Source organism: Dermacentor albipictus, chromosome 9, assembly GCF_038994185.2.
Source record: "Dermacentor albipictus isolate Rhodes 1998 colony chromosome 9, USDA_Dalb.pri_finalv2, whole genome shotgun sequence".
Lineage (NCBI taxonomy): Eukaryota > Metazoa > Arthropoda > Arachnida > Ixodida > Ixodidae > Dermacentor > Dermacentor albipictus.
Genome location: NC_091829.1, coordinates 59435434 through 59458312, shown reverse-complemented (window position 1 = coordinate 59458312; position 22879 = coordinate 59435434). Strand labels below are relative to the sequence as shown.

The 22879-nt window shown below is 45.8% G+C and overlaps 1 protein-coding gene across 2 annotated transcripts in view; it reads left to right on the top strand.

Moving 5' to 3' along the window:
- LOC135921396 (structural maintenance of chromosomes protein 2-like) overlaps nt 1-22879 on the top strand; it is a 78072-nt gene that overhangs the window by 31646 nt on the left and 23547 nt on the right. For both annotated transcript variants that reach the window (XM_070526005.1, XM_070526004.1), the window contains 8 exons: nt 4348-4497; nt 5687-5876; nt 7470-7645; nt 9967-10085; nt 11642-11780; nt 13074-13220; nt 19205-19409; nt 21755-21890. In XM_070526005.1, coding sequence (XP_070382106.1) covers nt 4348-4497; nt 5687-5876; nt 7470-7645; nt 9967-10085; nt 11642-11780; nt 13074-13220; nt 19205-19409; nt 21755-21890 — 1262 coding nt within the window. The remainder of the gene's footprint in view (nt 1-4347; nt 4498-5686; nt 5877-7469; nt 7646-9966; nt 10086-11641; nt 11781-13073; nt 13221-19204; nt 19410-21754; nt 21891-22879) is intronic.

The following is a 22879-nucleotide window of genomic DNA, read 5'->3' as shown; positions in this document are numbered from 1 at the left end:
AGATTGTTAACCCTTTCAGGGTCAAATTTTTTATTGCAGATTTAAAATCTTCAGACTTACATATTTCAAACAGAACTCGTGAATACAGGTGGGCTTACATAAATACTTATGATAAGAAATAAAATAGTAGGTATGCTGAAACATATATATTCTTGTTCGGCACTTGTAGTCCGGATGAGAGGAATCACTGCTCGTTTAACTTGCAGCAGAGCAACCAGTGCATACACCCATAGCATAATCGAAATTTGTATGTGAGCGCGCGCAAGAAAACTTGAAAACGAACTTTTGTGAAATACAGTCGAACACGGATATATCGAACTCGAAGGGGATCACGAATTAATTCGATATATCAAAAATTCGATATAAAAACTACAGGCCCAGAGACTTTACCTGTGGCGGACGGTGACTTCCCGATCGGTGCATTCAAGAATGACAACTATTTCCGCACACACGACGCAACGTAATGCTTTATTTGCGTGAAAAAAAAAAATCGCTTATGTTGGTCTGCTTCTTCGCCTTGCAAATGAAATTAAAGACGCCAACCTCGATCTTATCGAGGCTGTTCAGGTGCGAAAGCCCGGTTCCCTCCATGTCGCCGCAACAACGGTGAATCAAGCTGAACGCTGCCGCCACTTCAGCGACGGAGTACGAGCGTGTAGCCGCGCCCTCGTCCGGACGATCTTCGTCGCCACTCGAGCTGTCAGCCTGGGTCCCTCCGACTGCAGCTACAATATCCTCGTCGGCGAGGCTCGCAACAGCCTGAACATTGCTGTCAACGTTCACATAATCGTCAGCAGACACTTCGGCTGGAACGGCAGCCGGGAAAAGGGACGACAACTCGCGAAACGCGTCGTCCATGCACTCGTTGTCGCCGTCGCAGTCTTCGCAGGTTTCAGGAAGTTTGGCCGTCACGAGGCCTGCCTTCCGGAAGCAGTTGGCCACAGTATCCTGCTTCACGTCTCTCCAGGCGCCCGTCATCATTTGAATGGCCCCCAGCAGGTCAACCTTAAGCTCGGTGCCCATGCGGAGGTTCACCAAAACCCTATCAATGAGTCGCCTCCTGTAGCCGACTTTGAACGACTTAATGATGCCCTGGTCGAGCGGCTGCAACTTTGCTGTCGTGTTCGCCGGCAGACACTTGAGCGCGATGTTTTCGAGCTCGCAGGTGGTGTGATGGGCCGAGCAGTTATCCACGAGGAGGCAAGCGTGACGCCCCGACTTGCCCAGTTCGGCCTCCCACGCTTGCAGCCATTCTGTGAACAGCTGACGCGTCATCCACGCCTTCTTATTGAAGGCGTAGCGAACGGGGAGCTGCTTACAGTTTTTGAAGCAGCGCGGTGCCCTTGCTTTGCCAATCACAAAGGGCTGGAGCTTTTGAGAGCCATTCATGTAAGCAGCGAGCAGAACGCTCACGCGGACTTTGCTCATCTTGCCCCCGTGACACGTGCTGCCCCGGACGTCGAGCGTCTTGCTGGGCAGCATCTGCCAAAACAACCCGGTCTTGTCGGCGTTGAAGATTTCCGCGGATGAAAACTTCGCGCAAATTTCCGGCCATTCCTTCGAAATCCACTGCTGGATATCCTGGCTGATGATGGCTCCGCTTTCCCCAGAAATGGTTTTGCCAGCTATCTTATGGCGGTTCTTAAACCTCTGCAGCCACCCTGTGTTGTCGGCGAAGTTGTCATCACCGAGTGCAGCGGCAAACCATTTGGCTTTAGCCATTAGCATTGGGCCATCCACCGGAATGTTCTTAGCCCGCACCTCTAAAAACCACGCATAGAGGGCCTTTTCAACTTTCTCGTGGGCAGGAGCGCGCACACGACAAGCTCCCGACGTTCGTTGCTCCGCCGCTTTCGACTTTATGTCCGCCTTGTTTTTTAACAAGGTGCTTAGAGTGCTCCGAGGAATCCCGAAGTCGTCTGCCACCGTCGCACTTTTCTCGCCCGCCTTAACACGCTGAATGGCTTTCAGCTTTGTCGCAAAGTCCAGGTTCTTGCGCTTCTTGACGCTGCTTGTGCTTGCTGCGGCCGTTGCTTCCGCGTCAGCTCACCACGATCCAGTCACACGTGTCGTGAGACGCACGCAAAACAATAATGAACATGAAACACAAGAACGCGCACAAAACACAAGAATTCACGTGCGCAGCCACCGCCAACAAAGCGCTCGCGATGGCCACCTCCGAGAGCGACAGCGACGTACGAAAGGCACGAGCTGTGGTTGGCTGAGCAAAACTCGTGAAAATGCAACAAGAAAAAAAAAAAGGCAAAAGGAGGAGAGAGAACCGCCGCCTTCGTTCCTGGCTACCTTTTCCGAGCTGATCACTATGGTTACGCGGGGGAAGGATGAGAGACATTGGGAGAGAGAAAAGTAAAAGCAGTTACGCAAGCAGGGTGTGGCCGCAAGTCGGAGAGCGTGCGCAGCGGGAGTACCGTCCGAGTCTCCCTCCCTCTCGCTCTCACATTTTCCGAGCCTTTCGGGGGAGGCACGGAGCACGCGGGTGCAGCGAGTGCTGAGATCGCGCGGCGTTCTATATATCCAATGGCGGGTAAAAATATCGTTCGATATAAACGTACGAATTTCTATACTTTTACACAGAATTTTCAAGGGGATAATTTACGAGTTCGATACAGACAATAATTCGATATATGTGGGTTCGATATATCCGTGTTCGGCTGTATTTACCATTTATCTTGCCTATGTGTATATACCTTTCTCTATTGCAGCGTTTTCATCAGCATCATGATAAAAAAAGTTAACAATGCATTTTGTAAATCTACTGTACATAATATGTTTTTTGAACCTCTTTACCATCGTGTACATCACATTTGTATTTGTATCTTTTGTACCTCTGTTTGTTATCATCGGATGTTAACTCAAAATTTGGAATTATTACTGCTGTTATTTATTTTGTTTTAGTTACTTTTACCGATGTTTACTTTGTGTTCTCTTAGCCCCTCCCCTGTATAATGTACTGTGTACCTTGAGGGTAAAATAAATGAAATGAAAATACTGTCATGGCAGACATCATAAGGAAAGAAAAAAAAAGTTTTGACGGAAGCCGAGAGGTGGCAGCACAATAAGAACTTTTTCTAGAAGTTTTAAACTACAGAACTCAATTTCGCTGCACATGGCCCATAAAGGGGCTGTTACGCCAAATTTTCAAGCTTGAATAATGCATTGTATATTAAAATTGTGCGCATCCCACAGCAAGCTGGCAAAATATTAGTGCACTGGCATGGTAGGAAACGGTTATTTAAAATTTTTGTATAGTTGTTGAACTGTACAGCAGTCAAGCAACACTGTGTGAAATTGCACCCTAGAAATGAAATCGCACGCCTAGAAATGGCTCCATCATAGTAGCGAAAGCATATCTGAGAGGCTAAGCTTTTCCAGCAATAGACCCCTTTCATCACTACAGCACCTGACGGTGGGGTTTTTGTCAGTTTTGATTCGCACAGCGCTCTGGGATACAGGGTTCTTCATCTGTTAACCAGCTTAGCTGAAAAATAGACACAACTGGAGTCGCATTAACGAAATTCAACTGTATTGCCACATGCGGCAGGGACAGTTGGCGACAAGAAACACCAAATTGGGCGCTGACGTAACGTACGCTTGAGATACAGAAGTATATGCAGCGTAAAATGCGTCGGCATACAAATGTACGATATGCTGTGCTCACACTGCAGTCGTCAATTGTGGCCCCTGAAATCGGGCAGTGCGCGCCGCATGATTTTGGTATTCGCTGAATTCACCAGCGAATCACTATCAGCAAAGACGCTGCTCCACTTCTGTGTCCGCTCTCTGTCACGCTGCACGTGATTTAAGAGGTATGTTAGCAAGCAGTCACATGTAAATAAACCATTTGACCATCAGTGTCCGCTGGAGTTCCCAGTTATTGCCTCGGTATTCCTTTGCGGTGGCAGCGAAATTTTTTTTGTATCAGAAATTGCATATGAACACACTTCGTTATGTTGAGGTTTAACTACAGTTGCACCGCAGAAAGTGTCGCATACCAGAAACAATTGCACCGCGAAAAACAGGTAGCAAGACTTCCTATGACCGCACTACCCTGCGTAGCCTCCACAGCATTGCCGACTAGAAAGCAAGCGACACAAGCGCTCGTTCTTGTGTTGCTCCTTTTCTTTGTCCCTGTTTGATTTCCACACAAAAAGTTTGCTTAAAAATGAATCTGTTCCAACTAGGCCGACTCGCAGTTATGCATTAGAAAGTAGTAGCCATAATTGGAAAAGGGACTGCAGTGGTTGTGGTCTCGCAGTGGCACCAATTGGGCTGGTGTCAGTCGGGTTGTTGGGGTCGTGACATTGCGGACCGCCCATTGATTCACAGGACACCGGTGACAAGCTGGAGTCACTGGAGCGTCGCCTGAAGGAGTGCCAGCTGGAGGAGACCAAGGCCAACTCGGACCTGCAGTTCAGCAAGGGGCGCATCAAGGAGGAGCACAAGACGCGCACGAGCCTCCAGAAGAGCCTTGACGAGGTACGCTGTTTCGGCTCGGTGCTCTAGGTCTGCCCGTGTGTTCATTGCAACTGGTGCAGGTGTAAGTTTTGTGTGCACCTGGCAAGTGGTAATAGGAAAACACGAACTGCATGACGATGGTGCAGTATAATTCTGTGCCACGGGTGAATAAGTGGTATAGGAAAGACCGGAGAGATGATGAAATATGTCAAACTGTCAAGAAGGTATGTTATTGTAAGTTAGATGTAGTGTAATGGGAGCATTAAATAAGTGTACAGTTATTGAATCATAATTAAAGTTGTCAAAAGTTAAAAAGAACATGAATAATGATATTGTATTCTACATAAAGAACAAGCCAAAGTTGGGTAAACAAGTTACGTGCTTGCAAGCAAAGAGAGCACAAAAACAATCTTTACCAAGTAACTGGTAAAGATTGTTTTTGGTGAAATTTGGTGTAACTGGTGAAAATGGTGGCGCGCGACGGTAGTGTTGTGGTGGTGAGTGTAAGGTTGTAGACTCAATTCCCAGCTGCAGCAGCCGCGTTCCGATGGAGACAGAATACAAAAGCATTCATGTTCTGTGCACTCTGTGTACATTTAAAAACCCCGTGTGCCAAAATTAATCCGAAGCTCTCCACCAAGGCGTCCCTCCGAGAAAATTGTCTGCTAGTAAGCTTGCAGAGAAATTTTTGTTTGCTTGCGTGCAATTTGTTGGTGGTGCCGGTGATTCTTTACGACGTCGAGCTCTGCAGCTTCTTCCAAAATAAAGCGGTTCACTGCAAATGAATGAAGAGTAAGAAATGGTATCAAGTTGAAAGGAAGTCGTCGTCAACTAACAGCTGTTTACTGTGTTAGCTGTGCAGTTTCTGGAGGACTGTACCGACCGGTATAAGTATTATGGTGAAAAAAAAAATGAGGACAAGGAAACATGCGTTGACAGGACGAGTGTCAACTACCAACCAATTTTATTGCTTGAAGGAGATGAGCATTCTAGTGTATCTGTTGTTTTGCTGGCGTCATTAAGGTGCTTACTATATTGATATTGATTGTAGCTTAAATGCTTGTCTCCGTCAAAGAATAAAATCAGCTGGTACTTGGTGCCTGTCCCATTGATGTGTGTTACTGGGTCTTTCTTTTGCTGGTGCTTTAGTACTTACACCAGAATGTCTGATCAATCAGCTCAAACAAAAGCTCTGCTTCTTTGCCGCCAGGACAAGACTGCCATAGCGAGCAAGGAGAAGCAGGTGGAGAAGTTGCAGGCGACGCTCGTCGAGCTGGCCGAGGAGAGCGAGAAGGATGCCGAGGCCATGGCCGCGGCTCACAAGCATTTCCAGGCGGTCAGCGCTGGCCTTGCAAGCAACGCCGAGGGAGAGGAGGCGACTCTTGCTGAGCAGTTGAGGGGTACGTGACGTTGCGTGTGTCGGCTGCAGTGGTGAACAGAAGGATATTGTATTTTACATTTTTCGGCATACTGCTGAGGCAGCTGGCACTGCGCTGTTCCAGACTGCTAGCCTCTTGAGTGCCACATACCTACCGACTCCCGAATTTTTCATAAAAACTTGGGCTTATTCTGCAATTATATTGCGTTGTTCCACGAAATATACATCATGTCCGCAAAAAAAAAGCTTTAAAGGTGTTGAAGGCTGGGGTGCTGCTAGATTGCAACAAAATGCATGCAGGAAAAAAATTGTGACGCTACCAGTGCCACTATTTCGTGGCGGCACAAGACGCAATACACTAGAGGGGTACTTGCTTCGAACAAGCTTATCCAGGCGATTTCCTGTAGAGTGGAGACTGGCTGGTTGATGCACCTTCTGTTGTTTTTGGCCATGTCCATGTAAATATTTGTGTGCCTGCTGTTTCTCATTTATCCAAGTTTCTGAAGTAGGTGAAATCGGCAGCAACGAAGTGATATAAAAATCAGCCTCTGCTCTTTCAAGATTGTCGCTAATTGTGTGCCGAGTCTAAAAGTAAATCATTGCTTGTAAAGTGTCTATGTCTATCTGACAAGATGTTAGTGCACAGGCTAAATGTGCTATCGCACTCTCCCCCCTTCCCATTTGTCATGTACTGAGGATTTTTATTTATATTAATGTTCACAAGTTGGCAGCTATGCATACACCTTTTACTAATGCCTCTTTTACTAGATTCCTAGAACGTTGTTTGCTTTCTCATTTAAGCAACAATTCTTGTATTTAATGTCATCGCCAGGAGAGGGCACTCATAGCCAACCCTGCTTACGTTGTGTTCGGGATATTAAACTTTTTCTATAAGGCAACATTTTGTTTAAAAGTGCAGTTTTATTTCTTTAGCTTGTATGTGCAGAAACATAGCATCAATTGTATACATCGCTAAACATTGCCGGCATCGGCCGCTTGTTGCTTTTATGATGTTAACAGATGTGACAGTAATCTCGGAGGAAACAGCACGTGGTTTAATTTCCAAGCATTCAATACAATCTGCATAATAATGGGTAACCAACCCGCCCAAAGTTGGACGTTACTGAATTCATCAGTATTATCACTTAGCGACTTTTTTCCTGATGATTGTCTAAAGAAACTTACCAACACTGTTGAGAAGTGGACCAATTGCCCTACCGCGAGTAATGATGGCAACTATGTGATTCACGGTAGCAATATTCGTGACAGTATGTGGCGTCTGAATCCTTGGTCTCCCAGTCACCTATGCCAGTTTCTCTAACTCATTCGTCGAGTTCCAAATAGACAGTTTGCCTGCCACAAAATTTGCTTGAGAAAAGTATTGCATGCTCCAACCACCAATAGTCGTGAATCTGTTGGCTGACAGAGTGCTAAATTTAGGCTGGTTGGTACGTACTTGGGCGAAAAAATGGCACTTTAGAACAAGACGAGGGCAAACGCCACGAGCCGTCTGCTCTTGTCTTGTTTCAAACCACTGTTTCTCCGGCCATGCAAGTCAAAAGGAACACAAGCTTGCATTGCTCACTTTTTGCGTGTTGTCACCCTCCCCATGCAGCGGCCAAGAACGACATTGCGGAGGCCGAGACGGAGAGCCGCCAGACGGAGATGCGGCTCAAGCACTCGCAGGAAGAGGCAAAGAAGAAGCAGGCCGAGTGCAAAAAGACCGAGGCCAGCTACCAGAAGGACGAGGCTGCCAACCGCGGCATCGAGAAAGAGCTCAATGCGATAAGGGTATGATGGCAACTTGATTTTATACTAGCACAACAGAAAATTTTCTTGCTATATTGGGACACGGCAATAACAGGCGTGATTGCCACAGGAGCAGGTTTGCTTTGGGTTAGTATTGTACGCTACGCTGCTATTTAGTGCGTAAGGCCTCATCTACCGGGCCTCCTGTGAGGACAACGTTCAGGCAGCTTGCTCTAACGCGTCATTGCTGCTGTCGTCGCTGTCGCTATCCGATGCAAGCACGTTTTCGACGATTCCCTCATCGATTAGAAGCAATTATCTTCCAAATCTATAGCTGTGCGCTTTCTTTTCACTGCAACGTTGTCCATTGCCGATGATCAGTGGGCGGATCAGCCGTCTTCCGTTTTGGCGGCAAGTCAAACGAGGCTGAGAAACCACATGGCCAGCAACAATTTCGAAGCAACCAACACACACGAACATGAGTGACTAAGCTGTTTGCAGAAATGCGAAGCCACTGAGCAATCTGGGAGCAGCGCAGTTGGCACGGTCCATCCATGTTTCAGAGGGTGGCGCGGCTTTGAGCTATGGGTGCAGGCCATTCGTGTTCGGAGGCGTGGAAAAGAAGGGAGAAAGGTGCTCGGAGAAGTCTTTATGGCGGGTGGTTTATCGAAGACCAATCTGCACAACAGACAAAATCGCAGACTGTGCATTACTTGCCTCGAGCAACGCTCCACGTGCAGCCATCATTGCTGTTGTGCAGGTTGACCGTGGTCGGTGCCGATGGTAAAGTCGTGCTTTGCCACCTGTAAAAGATTCTTAAATTGGGAGAATCACGGCAAGCATCGGCTCTTTGTTATATTCGTTATACAAGTCACTTCGTTGTAAAGGCCCTGCACTGCACAGCTTACAATAGAACTGGGACAGAATTGTTCCTGCGTTATACAGGTCATTTCAATGTAGAGGCATTTGTGGTAGCGGTGGTCGACTGTCGAGAATTTTCTAATCAAATAGCAAAAGTTTGTAACTCTCATACTTAGGCAGTTGTTACCAGTCATTACTCTCTACTGTGAGGTAAAACTCTTAGAGTGAATACAGTCAAACCTCGATATATCGAACACGGATATATCGAATTATTGCGTATATCGAACACTTTCTATATCACGTGGAAAATCGCATGCATTTTTAATTTTTTATTTCGAACGGGGCCGGATGTAAAATGGATATATCGAACTCCGCCGCCCCAAACCAAGTGCGCTCTGTTGACAGGAGGCGAGCTTTCCCGCAACACTCTCGAAGATAGCGGCGGCGCGATGGGCGTTCCGGACTGCTGCGTACGACAGCTGTCCGCATCGGTTGCGCCGAGGGCGCCATTTGAACGTAGCAGCGTACACACGCGGCGGCTTGGAGCCAGCACGGCCGCCTCGATAACATTGATAACGCGCGCACGGCGGGGCTTGCCGTGCGCGCGTTATCGAGGCGGCCGTGGAGCCAGTTCGTGTGCTTTGTCGGTGCTGAGCCACACAGCATGTGCATTGAGGACTTCGTTGGCGGTGACGACAGCACCGGAACAGTGGCGGAGTTAAGGGCCGATTTGCTCGAGCCGCCCATCGCCGCAAGCCGCACCGCGCGCGTGCGGTCGCGCGAAATATTGCACGTATCAAACACTTGTGCACAAATTTCGGTTTAAAATGTGTAAGGTATACATTGTGCACACAGTGTAAATTGAAATTTGTGCACAAGTGCTGGACACGTGCAATCTTGCATGCGACCGCAAGCGTGCGGTGCGGCTTGCGGCGATGGGCGGCTCGAGCGTAAATCGGCCCTAACAAACGTGAGATGGCGGCAGAAGTGACTGCTGAGCGGCCAAACGAAGACGCTGCCGCGGCTGATCCAGCAAGCGCTGATGTTGCCCCGCTCCTGACTGCAACTGAGGCTGTAGCTGCTTTGGCCATTGTAGGCCGCTACTGCGGCGCAATAGAAGGCACTGGACTGCCTCTTCTGGACCGTTTGGACTATGTTGAGGACGCCGTGGTCAAGCACGCGGTTGCCAATATGAAGCAGGCTACTCTGCTTCAGTACTTTGAGCGAACGAAATAAATACTTTGTTTGAAGCTTCATGTGAGTATCTATTGCGCCACGATTGGTTCATTGATTGATTTGTGCTAGTTTTTGACGCGTTTTCTACGTGATTTTATATATAGAATTTTGGCTATATCGAACTATTTTGCGATCACCGCGCTGTTCGATATATCGAGGTTCGACTGTAGTTCCAACAGTTTTTAAACATATTGCTTGGTTTCATTTGTTTGTTTGTTTACAAAGTTTTAGACAGTAGGCAGATTTGTTTGGTTCTGTTTATGTAGGCCCAGTTGAGCAAGCTGAACTATGAAGAAGGACGTGATGAAAACCTCCTGAGCCAGAAGCAGCAGCTGCAGCGGGAGATTCATGGTTTGCGACAGAACATCGACATCTTTGAAGCCAGGTCAGCCATCTTGCTTCCTTTTATTTTACCTTCGAAGACATGGGCAGTACGCAGTGGAAAAGTGAAGCAGCAATGCATAGACGCAGAGTCTGCAGGCACAGAGTTTCCTACGAAAAAGACGTACCTACTTTGACTCGGTCGGCATGGCGAAACGTTATCATGCACGCTTGTAAACTCGTACCTGTATGTTGTATGCACACATGTTTAAGGCATTCAATTTCCATGAACAAAATTTTTGTATTCTGCAAATTCGGGCAGAGTAAGACTTCAACCAGCGCTCCTCCTAAGCACAAAAAAAAAAAAAAAACTTTACATTTGTTGCACTTAACTCGAAGCCATTCAAGGCCACGTCCTCGGGCACACTGTCAGAAGGTTCAGCCACTTCAGGCAGTCACATCGCTGGGTAACCGTTGTCGACCTCTGAATAACTTTTACGCAATGTTGTAAGCATCTTGAAGCACGTTGCTGGCATTGCCTTTGTGGTGCTGCGTGCTCGAGACAAACATACGAACAATGTTCGCATCATGCCTGAACCCATGCATACAAAAGTGAAATGGCGACCGGAAGCCTGAAACATTGTGGCTACTGCTGGACTACCGCTACTGATAATGGTGATGATGATGATGATGATGATGATGATGATAAACAAGTGATGCTATAATTTTTTAATGGGTAAATGTAGGGTGCAGCAGTTTGCAGGGACAACATAGCCACAATTAGTACATGACCGGGGTAGTTGGAGAAGTATGGGAGAGGCATTTGCCCTGCAATGGGCGTAACCAGGCTGATGATGATGATGATGATGTAGGGTGTATGATGATGATAAACAAGCGGTGTTATAATTTTTTAATGAGTAGATGTAGGGTGTCACAATGTAGCCGTGACTGATAATGATAATAAGCAAGTGTTATTGTTTTTAGGGGTAGATGTTGGGTGTCACAATGTAACAATGAAAAAATTAGAATTTTTCTTATTTATTGTGTCAGTGCCATGGGTTTTACGTTTTATTTAAGAAAAACTAAACTATAACAGCAAATTAGTATGTGTGACTCAATCTTGGAGGTACCTGTACCATGGAAGACACGTTAGTGGCTCTTACTACTTTTGCCGGGCTGCCTATGGAGAAAGCCCTAGGAGCTGATGTCCGCCTGTCCTTACAGTCACTCTACTGGAAAAATAAGATTCAATTTCTTTAACAATGCTGCCACACACGATTCTTTGTACTCATGAAAAAGAAATCCGATATGAGTCACATCAGCACACATGGTTTTATGCACAAGTTGCATCATTGTACAAGACAACGATGAAAATTTAGGAAGAATAATGCATTTCGTCCACTAAAATGCCATTCTAGACGGAACTCTCAGCGCTGCGATTGTTCAGGTACCATTCAGCATGAGCATCAGCCGGCGCTCATGTGACATGCATTGGGTTCACGATAAAAAACCTCCAGGTGGGCTAAATTTGTCCCAGGCCCTCCACTACAACGTCCCTCATAAACCACAGTGCAGTTTCTGGGATATTAAACGCCGCAATTTAAATATTGCTTTTTGCAGGAACCAGCACCTGTCGTTCAATTACACAGACCCCGTGCGCAACTTTGACCGGCGGAAAGTGTACGGTCTCGTCTGTGACCTGTTCACGGTCAAGGACCAACGTGCTACACGCGCTCTCGAGATGGCTGCTGGAGGCAAGGTGTGTGGCCGCATTCCTCTGTACCACATAAGTGAAATGGACTAGCTGACGGCATGCCGATTGAAATTGACTCCATTTGAATCCTACTGAACTTTGTGTTATTTGTGACTCTGATTTGAAGAATTTGGAATTGTTACGGACGGCTTTCTGACAGACATGTTGAGCACAAATTGCACAGACATAGGGGAGAGACAATAGGGACTACGCCAGTACTTCTTTTGTCGTCTCTGTTACAAATACCAAAGACAGAGGTATTTAATGCGAGTGCCCATATTGTCTTATTTGCCTTTTCTGTGTCAGCATATTGTGCTCAACGTACCTGTCGTCCAAGACCAAGAACAACTAGCTCAAGTTCGAGTCCATTTAAGTTAATTTTTACTTAATTGCTTCAGTTACTTTGGCGGTGCTCGAAAGCTCCAACAGGGCTCAAATGAAATGAGCACTCATTACAGTAAAAGCGCGTTAACTCGAACTCGCATATCCTGAAATATAAGTTACGTAGAAATTTTATTGTTGCCACGATGTCAACCACTGCGTGTCTTCACCCCTTAGCTCGAAGTGTATTTGTGCCGAACCCTCTGGATACTTCGAAATCTCGATTTCGAAAATACCAGGTAAAAGGCAACGGGGAAGCGTCGCCTGCACACATTTTTCATCCTGTGGCATCAAGTGATCGTGTTGGCACTGAGCTCACTAGTAGAGCTCACTAGTCGAGCCAGACGCCGAGCCAGACGCCACGCCTAGCCGTGCTTCCCGCTTGTCTTTTCCCCTTCGAAACTGCTTGTTGCAGAGTGTTTGCTTTGCAGTCTTAGCATCAGTTTTACTAGGTGGTGCCAGCTACCGTGTTGTAGCTGAGTTGAAAAACATTTCCTTTTCATTGTAGACATTAACTGCAGCTCCTGTTTCTCCATGTGCGCGAAAATTGCATATTTTGTTTTGCTGTGGAATTTATGTAATCTTATTTGCATGTGGTACTTTTGGGGCTAACTTATGCTCAATCGCACAGTCTTCCACATGAGTGGGGAGTTCAGAAAACTGCACAAGTTGCATACAGCTACACAAATTTCAATTTACACTTCTCGCGTGGAGCCATTATAAACAAAAATTTAAGCAGGTGTGTGTGACATGTGCAGTTTTACACATGTCCGAATGCATGCGGAAGGCCATGCAGTTTGAACCTAAGTTAGCCTTAAGTGTTTCTGATTTAACAAATTTCTGTTTCATGAAATTGTTCTTCGGTGCCGTCGATTTCATTAAATGGAGGCTTAAACTGCAATTTCACATGCGGTGCAGCTCTTCAACATTGTGGTCGACAATGAGGAAACTGGCAAGCTGCTGCTGAAGAATGGTAGGCTAAAGCGCCGTGTCACCATCATCCCGTTGAACAAGATCACAGGACGCGACGTTGAACCTCACGTGATCAAGCGTGCCCAGAGCCTGGTATGCGATTCAGACCCTGAGTAGTACTTGCAGCCAAAGCATGCTGATGGCAATGTTCATTGTCATGAACTAAATTACGAGCATGGAGTTTCATATAAAATTTCAGATAGAAGTGTGGCACTTGCGTCTACAAGTGCAACCCTTTGCAGCACATCATCCATTGTAGGAATAATAGTAGGTATTGCTTGAGTTTGTAAGCTTCACCCTTCTCTCTTTGAACATCTTTTAACTTATTTTTACTTTAAAGTTTGCTGTATGTAAATAATAAGCATCATATAACGTCAAATATTCACCTTTTTAGTGTTTTCAGAATGTTACAAATAAAAAGAGTTCTTTAAGATATTTGAGACAGCAGCCCATGGTGAGTGTCCTTGCACAAAAGTCATTCATATCCAGCAAGCAAGCATAATCAGGAATATCAAGACTTATTCAGGCGTTCAAAGTTACATAACTGAGTAATAGTGAAGTAATGAAGCGAAGTAATGTTGCCAACTGATAGTGCAGGAATCTTCGTGGCTCTCCCACAAGACCAATAGACTTGATGTATAGAGACTCCGAAATTTCGGACAACTTATGGTGTCCTATTTAATAATTCGGACTCTGCCTGCACGACTGCATGCTAATTTCAACACTGCATCAAGCAGAAGTAGTGATTATTTTGGTTTCTATACATGCTTAGCACGGTCGTCAGCAATGTCACGGGTGCCTCATTGAGACCAAAACTAGCGACGACTGGTTGACTCAGTGGTCACCAACCGAGCCCAAACTGCTTGACAAGCCAAGCCAAGCCACTAAATTGTAAAGGTTGTATTCGGGTTTCGTCACGCGAGAAGTGCGAGATGCGTGCGCACCCAGCATTTGTTCATTTATGTGTTAAATAGTGACATCCCCCTGGGCAGCTTCTTCGAGCAGTTTCATGTGTTGCCAACTCCATCCTTTATGTTCATGCTGACAAAAGCAGCAATTAAGTGAGGGAAGGGCCATACAACTACGGTCGAACCTTGTTAATTTGAAGACGCTTAATTGGAACTTTCTGTTTGTCCGGATTGACGCCGTGGTCCCGTCAAATTGTGTATTTAGATGGCCGAAAACGCCCGGCAATTCGAACGCGCAAGCGTTTGTGACGGGTAATTTGGACATATCGCACTTCGGCAATGTTCTCAGCAGTGCGCCAAATCATGCGGCGGCGCCTCCGACCAGCGTTGCTCTTATGCCACCATAGAGGAAAATCTTAGGAGGGATCCCTGCAATGCTGCGCGCGAAGGAAAAAAAGAAACGGTAGTGGAAATTTCACCCTCTCTCAAATAACAAGGTCGCCATTTCTGCATCTACCCGCCGTGGTTGCTCAGTGGCTATGGTGTTAGGCTGCTGAGCATGAGGTCGCGGGATCGAATCCCGGCCACGGCGGCCGCATTTCGATGGGGTGAAATGCGAAAACACCCGTGTACGTACTTAGATTTAGGTGCACGTTAAAGAACCCCAGGTGGTAGAAATTTCCGGAGTCCTCCACTACGGCGTGCCTCATAATCAGAAAGTGGTTTTGACACGTAAAGCCCCCATAATTAAATTAAATTTCTGCATCACACTGTAATGCCCCAGCCATACTGTACTTGCGGACAACTTTGTGTTGCTATGGAGGGAAAACTACAGGGGCGGAGCTTCTGCACGTGTTATTGCGCCAAGTAGTTCACCAGCATTTGACAGTGCTTTTGGTTGCTCAGATGCAATGGTTTGGTGTTTGCTCAGATGTGGAAGAAAAAAAGCCGCAAAATAAGTAGTAAACTTTACATTCAGTGGCGTGTTTTGTCTTATTTAACGGTTGCTAATAAGTTGTCTATGTTTTCTCTTCCCCTTAAACTAATGTGGATGAGAATGGGGCCTCTTTTCAGAAGCGCTCTCACTTGTGCACGCTTTGCCTCCTTAGCTTTTTCTTCATAGTCGCAGAAAGTTGTCCCCGAGTATAGCAGCAAAACGCGTGCTGCGGGAGTTATCGGTCCTGGGCCGATTTTTTGTGGCCCGCTGCGGCGGCAAGCGAGATGAGCCGAGATCGGAGAAGACGAATAAGAGTGGTTCCTACAGTGACATACGCGCAGGAAACTGGTGTCATGCAGACCCGCCCGACCGCTATATTCGTACTAGTGTTTGGTTCAGCCGGACTGCTTGTTTCGCACTGTCATCTGCTCGCGTCAGCTCTAGCTTATGCTTGTTGTGGTTGGTTCGGTTTGGTCTTGTTCGCGCTTTTTTTTTTTTTTTACTATGACAAGTCTAAACCAAGACATCCCGATGAAAAGGTTGTTGGAGACAGTGTGTTATATCCGATTCTGCATGACAAGACAGACCCTGAATACAGTACAAGGATGCGAAGGCGACACCCAGTATTTCATTCACCGCTCCTTTGAACGCGGTGCCGCCGCAACAGAACAGAGCGCACCAACTTGATTATGATCAGTGGAAACGACTTTGTCATCTTGATAATACCCGTGTCACACGGGCGTTTGGAAGGCCTTCCAACTGATAGTCATTTGACTCAAAGGTCAAATTCGAGCTGCTACACGGGCGGTTTCGAAGCCCGCCAAGTCAATAGTCTATGGGTCAACGGAGCACCCTACAACTCTATCGAAATCTCGATGGCCTTTGAGCAACGGAAGTGGAAACAGCGCGAACATGTCCTCTCGTTCACAGTGCGCTCGTACTCACGGTACGAAAGAACAAATCAAACCAAAATGCTCTAAAAATACTATATATGACTGTTATTAATTATTCAATAAAGTATGTTTGCCACTTGACATGTGCGAACTGTACATACTCTCGACAACAGCGACATGCTTGTGTTCATTCCTTCCTCCAGGTTGCCTAGTACACTCTCCCTCTACTCCATGTGCCTTTTTTAATGTGTAAACACAAATAAAAGAAATAGCGCTTTTAAGTGGTTTTAAAGTTTTTTAACTTTTCGTAACATGAAAATGAAAATAAAGATCCGCAGCGCCACACAATTTTGCGAGACACGCCTGAACCACTCAACGGCCTTTGAAAAGAGCCGTGTAGCAGCGCGACAACTCCTTTGAGTCGATAGAGTTGTGGCGTTTCGAAGGCCATCGACTGGAAGGCCTTCCGAATGTGCCCGTGTGACACAGGTATAAGACATGACTCGCGTCAAGAACACAGGACGAAGAACATAAATGCAGCGCTGCCCTTTCAGCAGACTAAGGAAAAAGCACATGAGCACGTAGAGCAATGGCGGAGGCTCAGTCCGGCCTCGGCAACTCCGCTGCTTCTGTGGCAGCCTTAGGTGGCAGTGCTTTAGGTGACAGAGAGTAATTAGCGCCATCCATCAAGCTGGCAGAAAAGCAAGTTGCTTCCCTCCTGCCCTTCCTCCCAACTACGTTCCCCAGGCCCTCTCTCTCAACTCCCTCGTAACTCCACCTTCGATGGCCTCCGCGCGCGCCCACCTTTGCGCCGGCCTGGCGTCACCTTGCTCCTTGAAGTTTCGTTTTCTGCCATTATCGGGGAAACGTGCGTTGGCTGGTGTGCGCAGTTTCGTGGTCCTCGCTCAATGTGTGCTTGCGTGCCGCGATATTTCACGACTCGCACCATTCGTCCATCGTGCTATGGTGCACAAATACTTCAAGAACAAGTCCTTCTTTTAATTCAAACATATTTTTGGGCCCCTTCGCGTTTGAATAAACGAGATTCAACTGTAATTGCAAAGAAACGCATGATAGTGCGCACAGCCTGCCTTGCAATCATCCGCTCCAATGCCATAATCATGCTTCTCTCCGTTACCTCCTTTTCTCCTTGCAACGCAGCATGCAAGAGCCTGCATTCCTGAGCCAATGTTTCGGCCTTCTCGTGTATAAACAAGCTATCATTCTCATTTACTGTGCTTGCCTGTCTGTGTTATTTAAACATTGTTGGTAGTGCTAATGTATGGATCAGTTTTATTAATATGCATTAGGACATTGTACTTAGTGCTTGCAGTGGTTCGTGAAGCCTTTTGTGTGCCATATAAGCCTGTGAGATGTGTAATCATGATAAATTTTACTAGCAATACAGTTGAAGCCTAATATACAATTCACGCTTATACAGTAGACTTACATTAATTTGACTCCGGGTAATTCAATTTTTCGTTTTTTTTAACCTCACCGGAATGCATGGTTCAGTGACCATGCATTGTTATGGGCCCCAAACTTTCATTTTTTCAATCCCGAAATTGGCCTTCGCTGAACAATTCAAACCTGGCCAGTCATCATGCACATGCCTGACCCCTGTGGTGATTCCGATAGCATCATTCTTAGTGGCAGCGGCGGTCCTGGTGGAGCTTAGGGACAGTGAATGCGTTGAACATACGTCATCTCATCCCCCGTCAAAAACACCTATTTTCAGCCTACTCTAGGAAGATTTTCAAGCAATTACAGTACTGTAGCTCACGATGTCTGATTACAGTACCTGATTCTAACGCGTGCCTTGTTAAAAAAGAAAATTTAGCCGAAAATTGCCTGCGCAGTGCAGTTGCGCATAAAACCAAAACCGCTTTTGCAGGGGTCGTATGTTTTACCGCTTAGCACAGATGTCTTGCGGCGAAGCTGACGTTAGGAAACTGTTCGTCGTTGTGCAAGTCGTAGTAGACCTTTGCCCATTTTCTTTTTGCAAGAAATCAGGTGTGCATTAGATTTCTACTTTGTTTAGGAGCTTTAATGTCATTTCTAGTAACGCTTTCTGCTTTCGACACATACAAAGTGGGTGCACATTTGATTCGGGGGGGGGGAGGGCGGTGTTAGAATTGGCAAAATACTACCAAATGAATCAACGGAGGGTTTTGGCATTTTTTATGCAATTTGCTTAATTCGACTCGCCAGATGATTCGATCAGTTTTGTCAGTCCTGTCAGAGTCGAATTAACGGAAGTTGACTGATAACAAATTATCTGATAAAGTAAAATTTAAATGCAATCTTTTTACACTATTAGCATGTAGCTTGTAACAAACATCCAATATACCAAAGGTATATCCATGGTTCATATGATTTCACTATATGAAGGTTTGACTTAGTAGTTCAACTGTACTAAGCAGTATTTTGGGCTTTCACTGCTTCGTTTCACTTCGTCTGAAGCTTCTTGTGTGATGTTTAACGTGCAGAAAAAGAAAGAAAAGAAGATAGCAAAAGCTGTAAAGCTGTTCTGAATCCTCCGCAGCAACAACCCAAATTTGCCAAATGCATGCTAGATGGCACCACAATCACTACAACAAACACAATGGCTTCACCGAGATGTGCATCCGAACTGGAGGTTGTTGAGAGTATGTGCATCAGTGGCACCTTGTGCAGAAGAGACCAGAAAGCTATTATCAAGTTTCTCAGTTACAGCTCTATGCAAAGAGCCTTTAGCTTTTAGTTGTTTTTAGAGCGCAGTTCTTAGGCACCCATTCCTGTGGCAAGTGTTGTCGTTGTCCTACGGCGTAACATAGCGAACAAGCACAGCAAAAGATGAGAGCGGATGTGCAGCGCAGCGAGGGATGAAAAAAATCGGCGAGAGCGAAGAGGAGCGAGGAGGAAAGTAGAGGGAGAGGTGCAGCAGAACCACGAGGTGGAAAGTGGAGGAGGGTATGGCGAAAGTGTGAGAGGAAAAGGGCTGTGCCGTGCAAGACTTGCGATACCACATATAGATTACAACTCACCGCACGAGTGAAGGTCTGTCTGTGGCGGCTTCTGCGAATCGTGCCCGCACGCCACCCATGTGCTGCCTGCCATGATCTCCCAATTAGTGAGGCAGTCACATCACACTTTGCTCCATTTGAAATGTGCCGCGCGATACAGATTGTCTGCGCCAGCCAATATACTATCGTGAAATGAAAACAAAACACATATAGAGCTGCACTCAAATTTCGCGTTGGGGAGGATCATAATCGTTGGTGAATTTTTTTTTTTACATCAACTGTGCACTCAAGCATTCGACTCGAATGAATACAACACAGGTGCACTGTTTTCTAGGTTGGCCGAGACAACGTGTTCTCAGCGCAGTCCCTTGTCGACTACCCACCACACCTGGCGCCCGCCATGAAGTTTGTCTTTGGCACCACGCTGGTCACAACCAAGATTGACGAAGCCCGTATTGTGGCGTTTGACAATGGTGTGCAGAAGCGGACCGTCTCGTTTGATGGGGCTTCCTTTGACCCCTCTGGTGTCATCTCTGGAGGTTTGCATCAAGTTGACTTTGTTTTCTTTCCTTTGTGCCATTGGCAACTTCTGCATCTGTTGAGGCCCTCTTAACGCTAACGAAAACCACTTAGAAAAATAGTTTATCTGTTTCTTAAAGATTGTTTTCTTCGTTGTTTGTGAGATGTAATTTTTCTTGTTCATTTCATTTATTCTTTATTTACAACATATTTTACAATATACGAAAGCAATTACTGGAACCATAGCCATTGGCTAGTCCGGGGTCCATAGTCAACTTAGGGTATAAAACGCAGGATGCGAGCAAACAAAAACAGCAGAAAAACATAATAGTAATATTAGCATTGATAACTCAGATACGAAGGTAAACATAAACTCTTTTATCCTTCACGCATGCGAGCAAAGAAAACAGATATAATACGTAACAATGAAATTGACGTGCACAACTTGAGCAATTGACATGCACTGCTTTCTACATGCACTACAATATTTCAAAAAAGTATTTTCTCACTGCAGACCTAAAGTTACGGGCTTCTTTTATATGTATTGGCGGAGAATTCCAAATAAGTGCGCCATTAAATTCCACGAGCCTTTTCCCATACAGATTATGACAAGGAGGCAAATTAAAACATTGATTAGATGCAGCTCTTGTATTTCGTAACGGGATTTTAAATAAAGTAATTGGAAGTGGATTATTGGTTTCGATAATACTATGAATGACCTCAGCAATTTTCAATTCATACAATGCATGCACTGGCAACACATGCTATGAGCTATACTAGTACGTATGGGATTGTGTACATCTAGAAGAAGTGATAATTCCTAATGCGCGTTTTTGCAGACGGAATACAGGCTCAAGGTAAGTTATAAAAGTGTTTCCCCATGAATCAATACAATAAGATATCTGACTTTGAATGAAGGAAAAGTACAGAATGCGTATGATAGGATATTCGAAACATTCACGAGCCTCAAGGAGAATATAACATCCGTAAACAAACTTGGAACAAAGGTGTTTTATGTGAGTTTTGCAGTGCATGTCTGAATCAAAGGAGATGCCTTAATATTTATAGGAGACAACTTGTAGTTTTGTACCTCGTAATGATATGTCCAGTATTTCAGTATTGAGCTTTTTCTTCCTGGAATGAAAAACTGTATACTTAGTCTCACTAAGATTAAGGGTCAGCTCATTGAACGTGAACCGCTTAAAAACATTATCTAACGCTGCATTTATTTTATCCTGTATATCAAGCAGACTGTCTCCAGTAAATAGAAGAGCGGTGTCGTCAGCATACATTAAAGCCTGTGAATGCCTAAGCGTTGCAGGGAAATAATTTATGTAAAGTGAGAAAAGCATGGGCCCAAGAACAGAACCCTGTGGCACACCAGTTAGTACGGTTTGTGAAGTAGACGTATAATTTTTAAGTATTACTTGCTGCTTGCGGTTACTGAGGTAGCTTTGAAGCAAGTTCAGGTTTTTGCCCCTAAACTCTAGATTTTTAATCTTGTTGAGTAATATCTGATGGTCAACTGTATTGAAAGCCTTTTTTATGTCGAGATAGACAACGACTGCAATTTTATTCTGCTGGAGAGCCGTATTCAGCAGGTGCGTCAGGGTGAAAACAGCGCAAGAAGTAGATTTCTGAGGTCTGAAACCATGTTGGTGGGGGCTCAGTATATTGTATGTGGATATGAATTTGTTTATGTGCACGGAGAGTATCTTTTCAAAAATTGTGTTGATAATGCTATTAATTGAGATCGGCTGATAACTCGATGGATTAGAACGATCTCTGTCCTTATAAATCGGAATTACTTTTGCTATTTTTAATTCTGATGGATGAATTTTGGAATCGAGGGAGTGATTAAATAGGTGAAGTAGGGGACCCACTAATATGTAATATGTTAAGGGACACTAAGTGGGAATTTCTAATCCGTATTGTCGTGGTGTAGTGTTGGTGAAGAGGCAGGCAACACTGTCAGAAATAGGGGACAAATAATCTTACACTTCATTGCGTGATCTCGTGCCAAACAGGCAGAGGAACTCTCAAATGGCAATAGCTGCGTTTACTTGAATGCAGCGGTAGCGTGTTGCATTTTTAGCGCATCATGGTAACTACTATGCGGCAGCGTTAACATTTGGTGCATCCCCCTTTGCTCGAAATAAGCCGGAACCAGTTTCTGGCAATTTTCGTTCTGCCAGTGAGTGGAGGAAAGCACATGGCCGCAGCCATCACACTCTTCCTCCTTCCCTGAATGCGACCCGCCAGCATTTACATGCTGGCGGGTCGCATTCTGATGTCTGATCTTACATGCCCTCTGTTGGGTGCGGTACTGTCTGTTAACTCGAAGTGTTGTTGCGATGCGGCACAGGTGCACAGCCCAAGGGTCCCAGCACACTGGAAATGGTCGCCCAGATCCAAAAAGACCGCACGGAATTGGCATCTCGGGAGCAGGCCTACGCAAACATCTCCAAGGAGCTCGCAGGAATCCAGGCAGTGGCACAAAAGTAAGCCTTCATGACTGCTTGCTGCACCTTACTATTTTGTTTTCTTCGTTTTCAATACTATTGTTGCGTGGTACAATCGCTTGCTGTTTAGTTCAGTGTTTCTAGGTTAGCGTCTGTTGCTTTTTTAGAACTTTGGTACTGCATGCAACTTCACGCGACCACTCACCACGATTTGTTGTGTGGGCCGTGTTGGGGTAAACAACGGGAAGAGTTGGCATCAAACATGGCCTTTGAGACTATGCACATGTTTCCAGTCTCGGAGGCCAAACTGCACGCTAACTACAGTTTTGCCTGCTCTATCAGTCTGCAGTGCTAGCTTGCGGAAGACATAAAGCCAACAGACAATGAAGCCAAGGAAAGCATTGGGGAAATTAGCTGCAGTTGAAATCGAAATGTAGAACATAATGAAGGAGAGGGAATGGACAAGACAATACCGTATTTACCCGCGTATAACCCGCCCCTGCGTATAACCCGCACCCCTAACTTTGAACTCCGCGAAAAAAAAAAAAAAAACTCGCGTATAACCCGCACGTTTACCTGAAAAAAAAAAAAAATGAGCGCTAGAAAGATGCAACTCACACTCAGTGATCATTTCGTTTTCAGAACATTTATTCAAACGACCGCCACCACGTCACTGGTTATCCGATTCTTAATCGTCGCCGCTCTCACTACTGCCATCCGAGGCTTCATCGCCACTCTCAAAGACGTAGTCGTCCTCGGAACCATCCAAACTATTACTGATCGCACATTTTTTAAAACTTTTGCGCACCAAATCGGCCGGTATCGCTTTCCACGCATCCAGGATCCACTGGCACAGCAATGGAATGTCAGGCCTTCGCACGCGTCCCGTCGGTGTGAGGGCGTAAAGGCCGTCGGCCATCCACTGGGCATACAGCCGCTTCACGTGTGCCTTGAACGGCTTGTTCAGGCACACGTCGAGTGGCTGTAGCATGGACGTCATGCCGCCAGGTATTATGACGAGGTCGGTG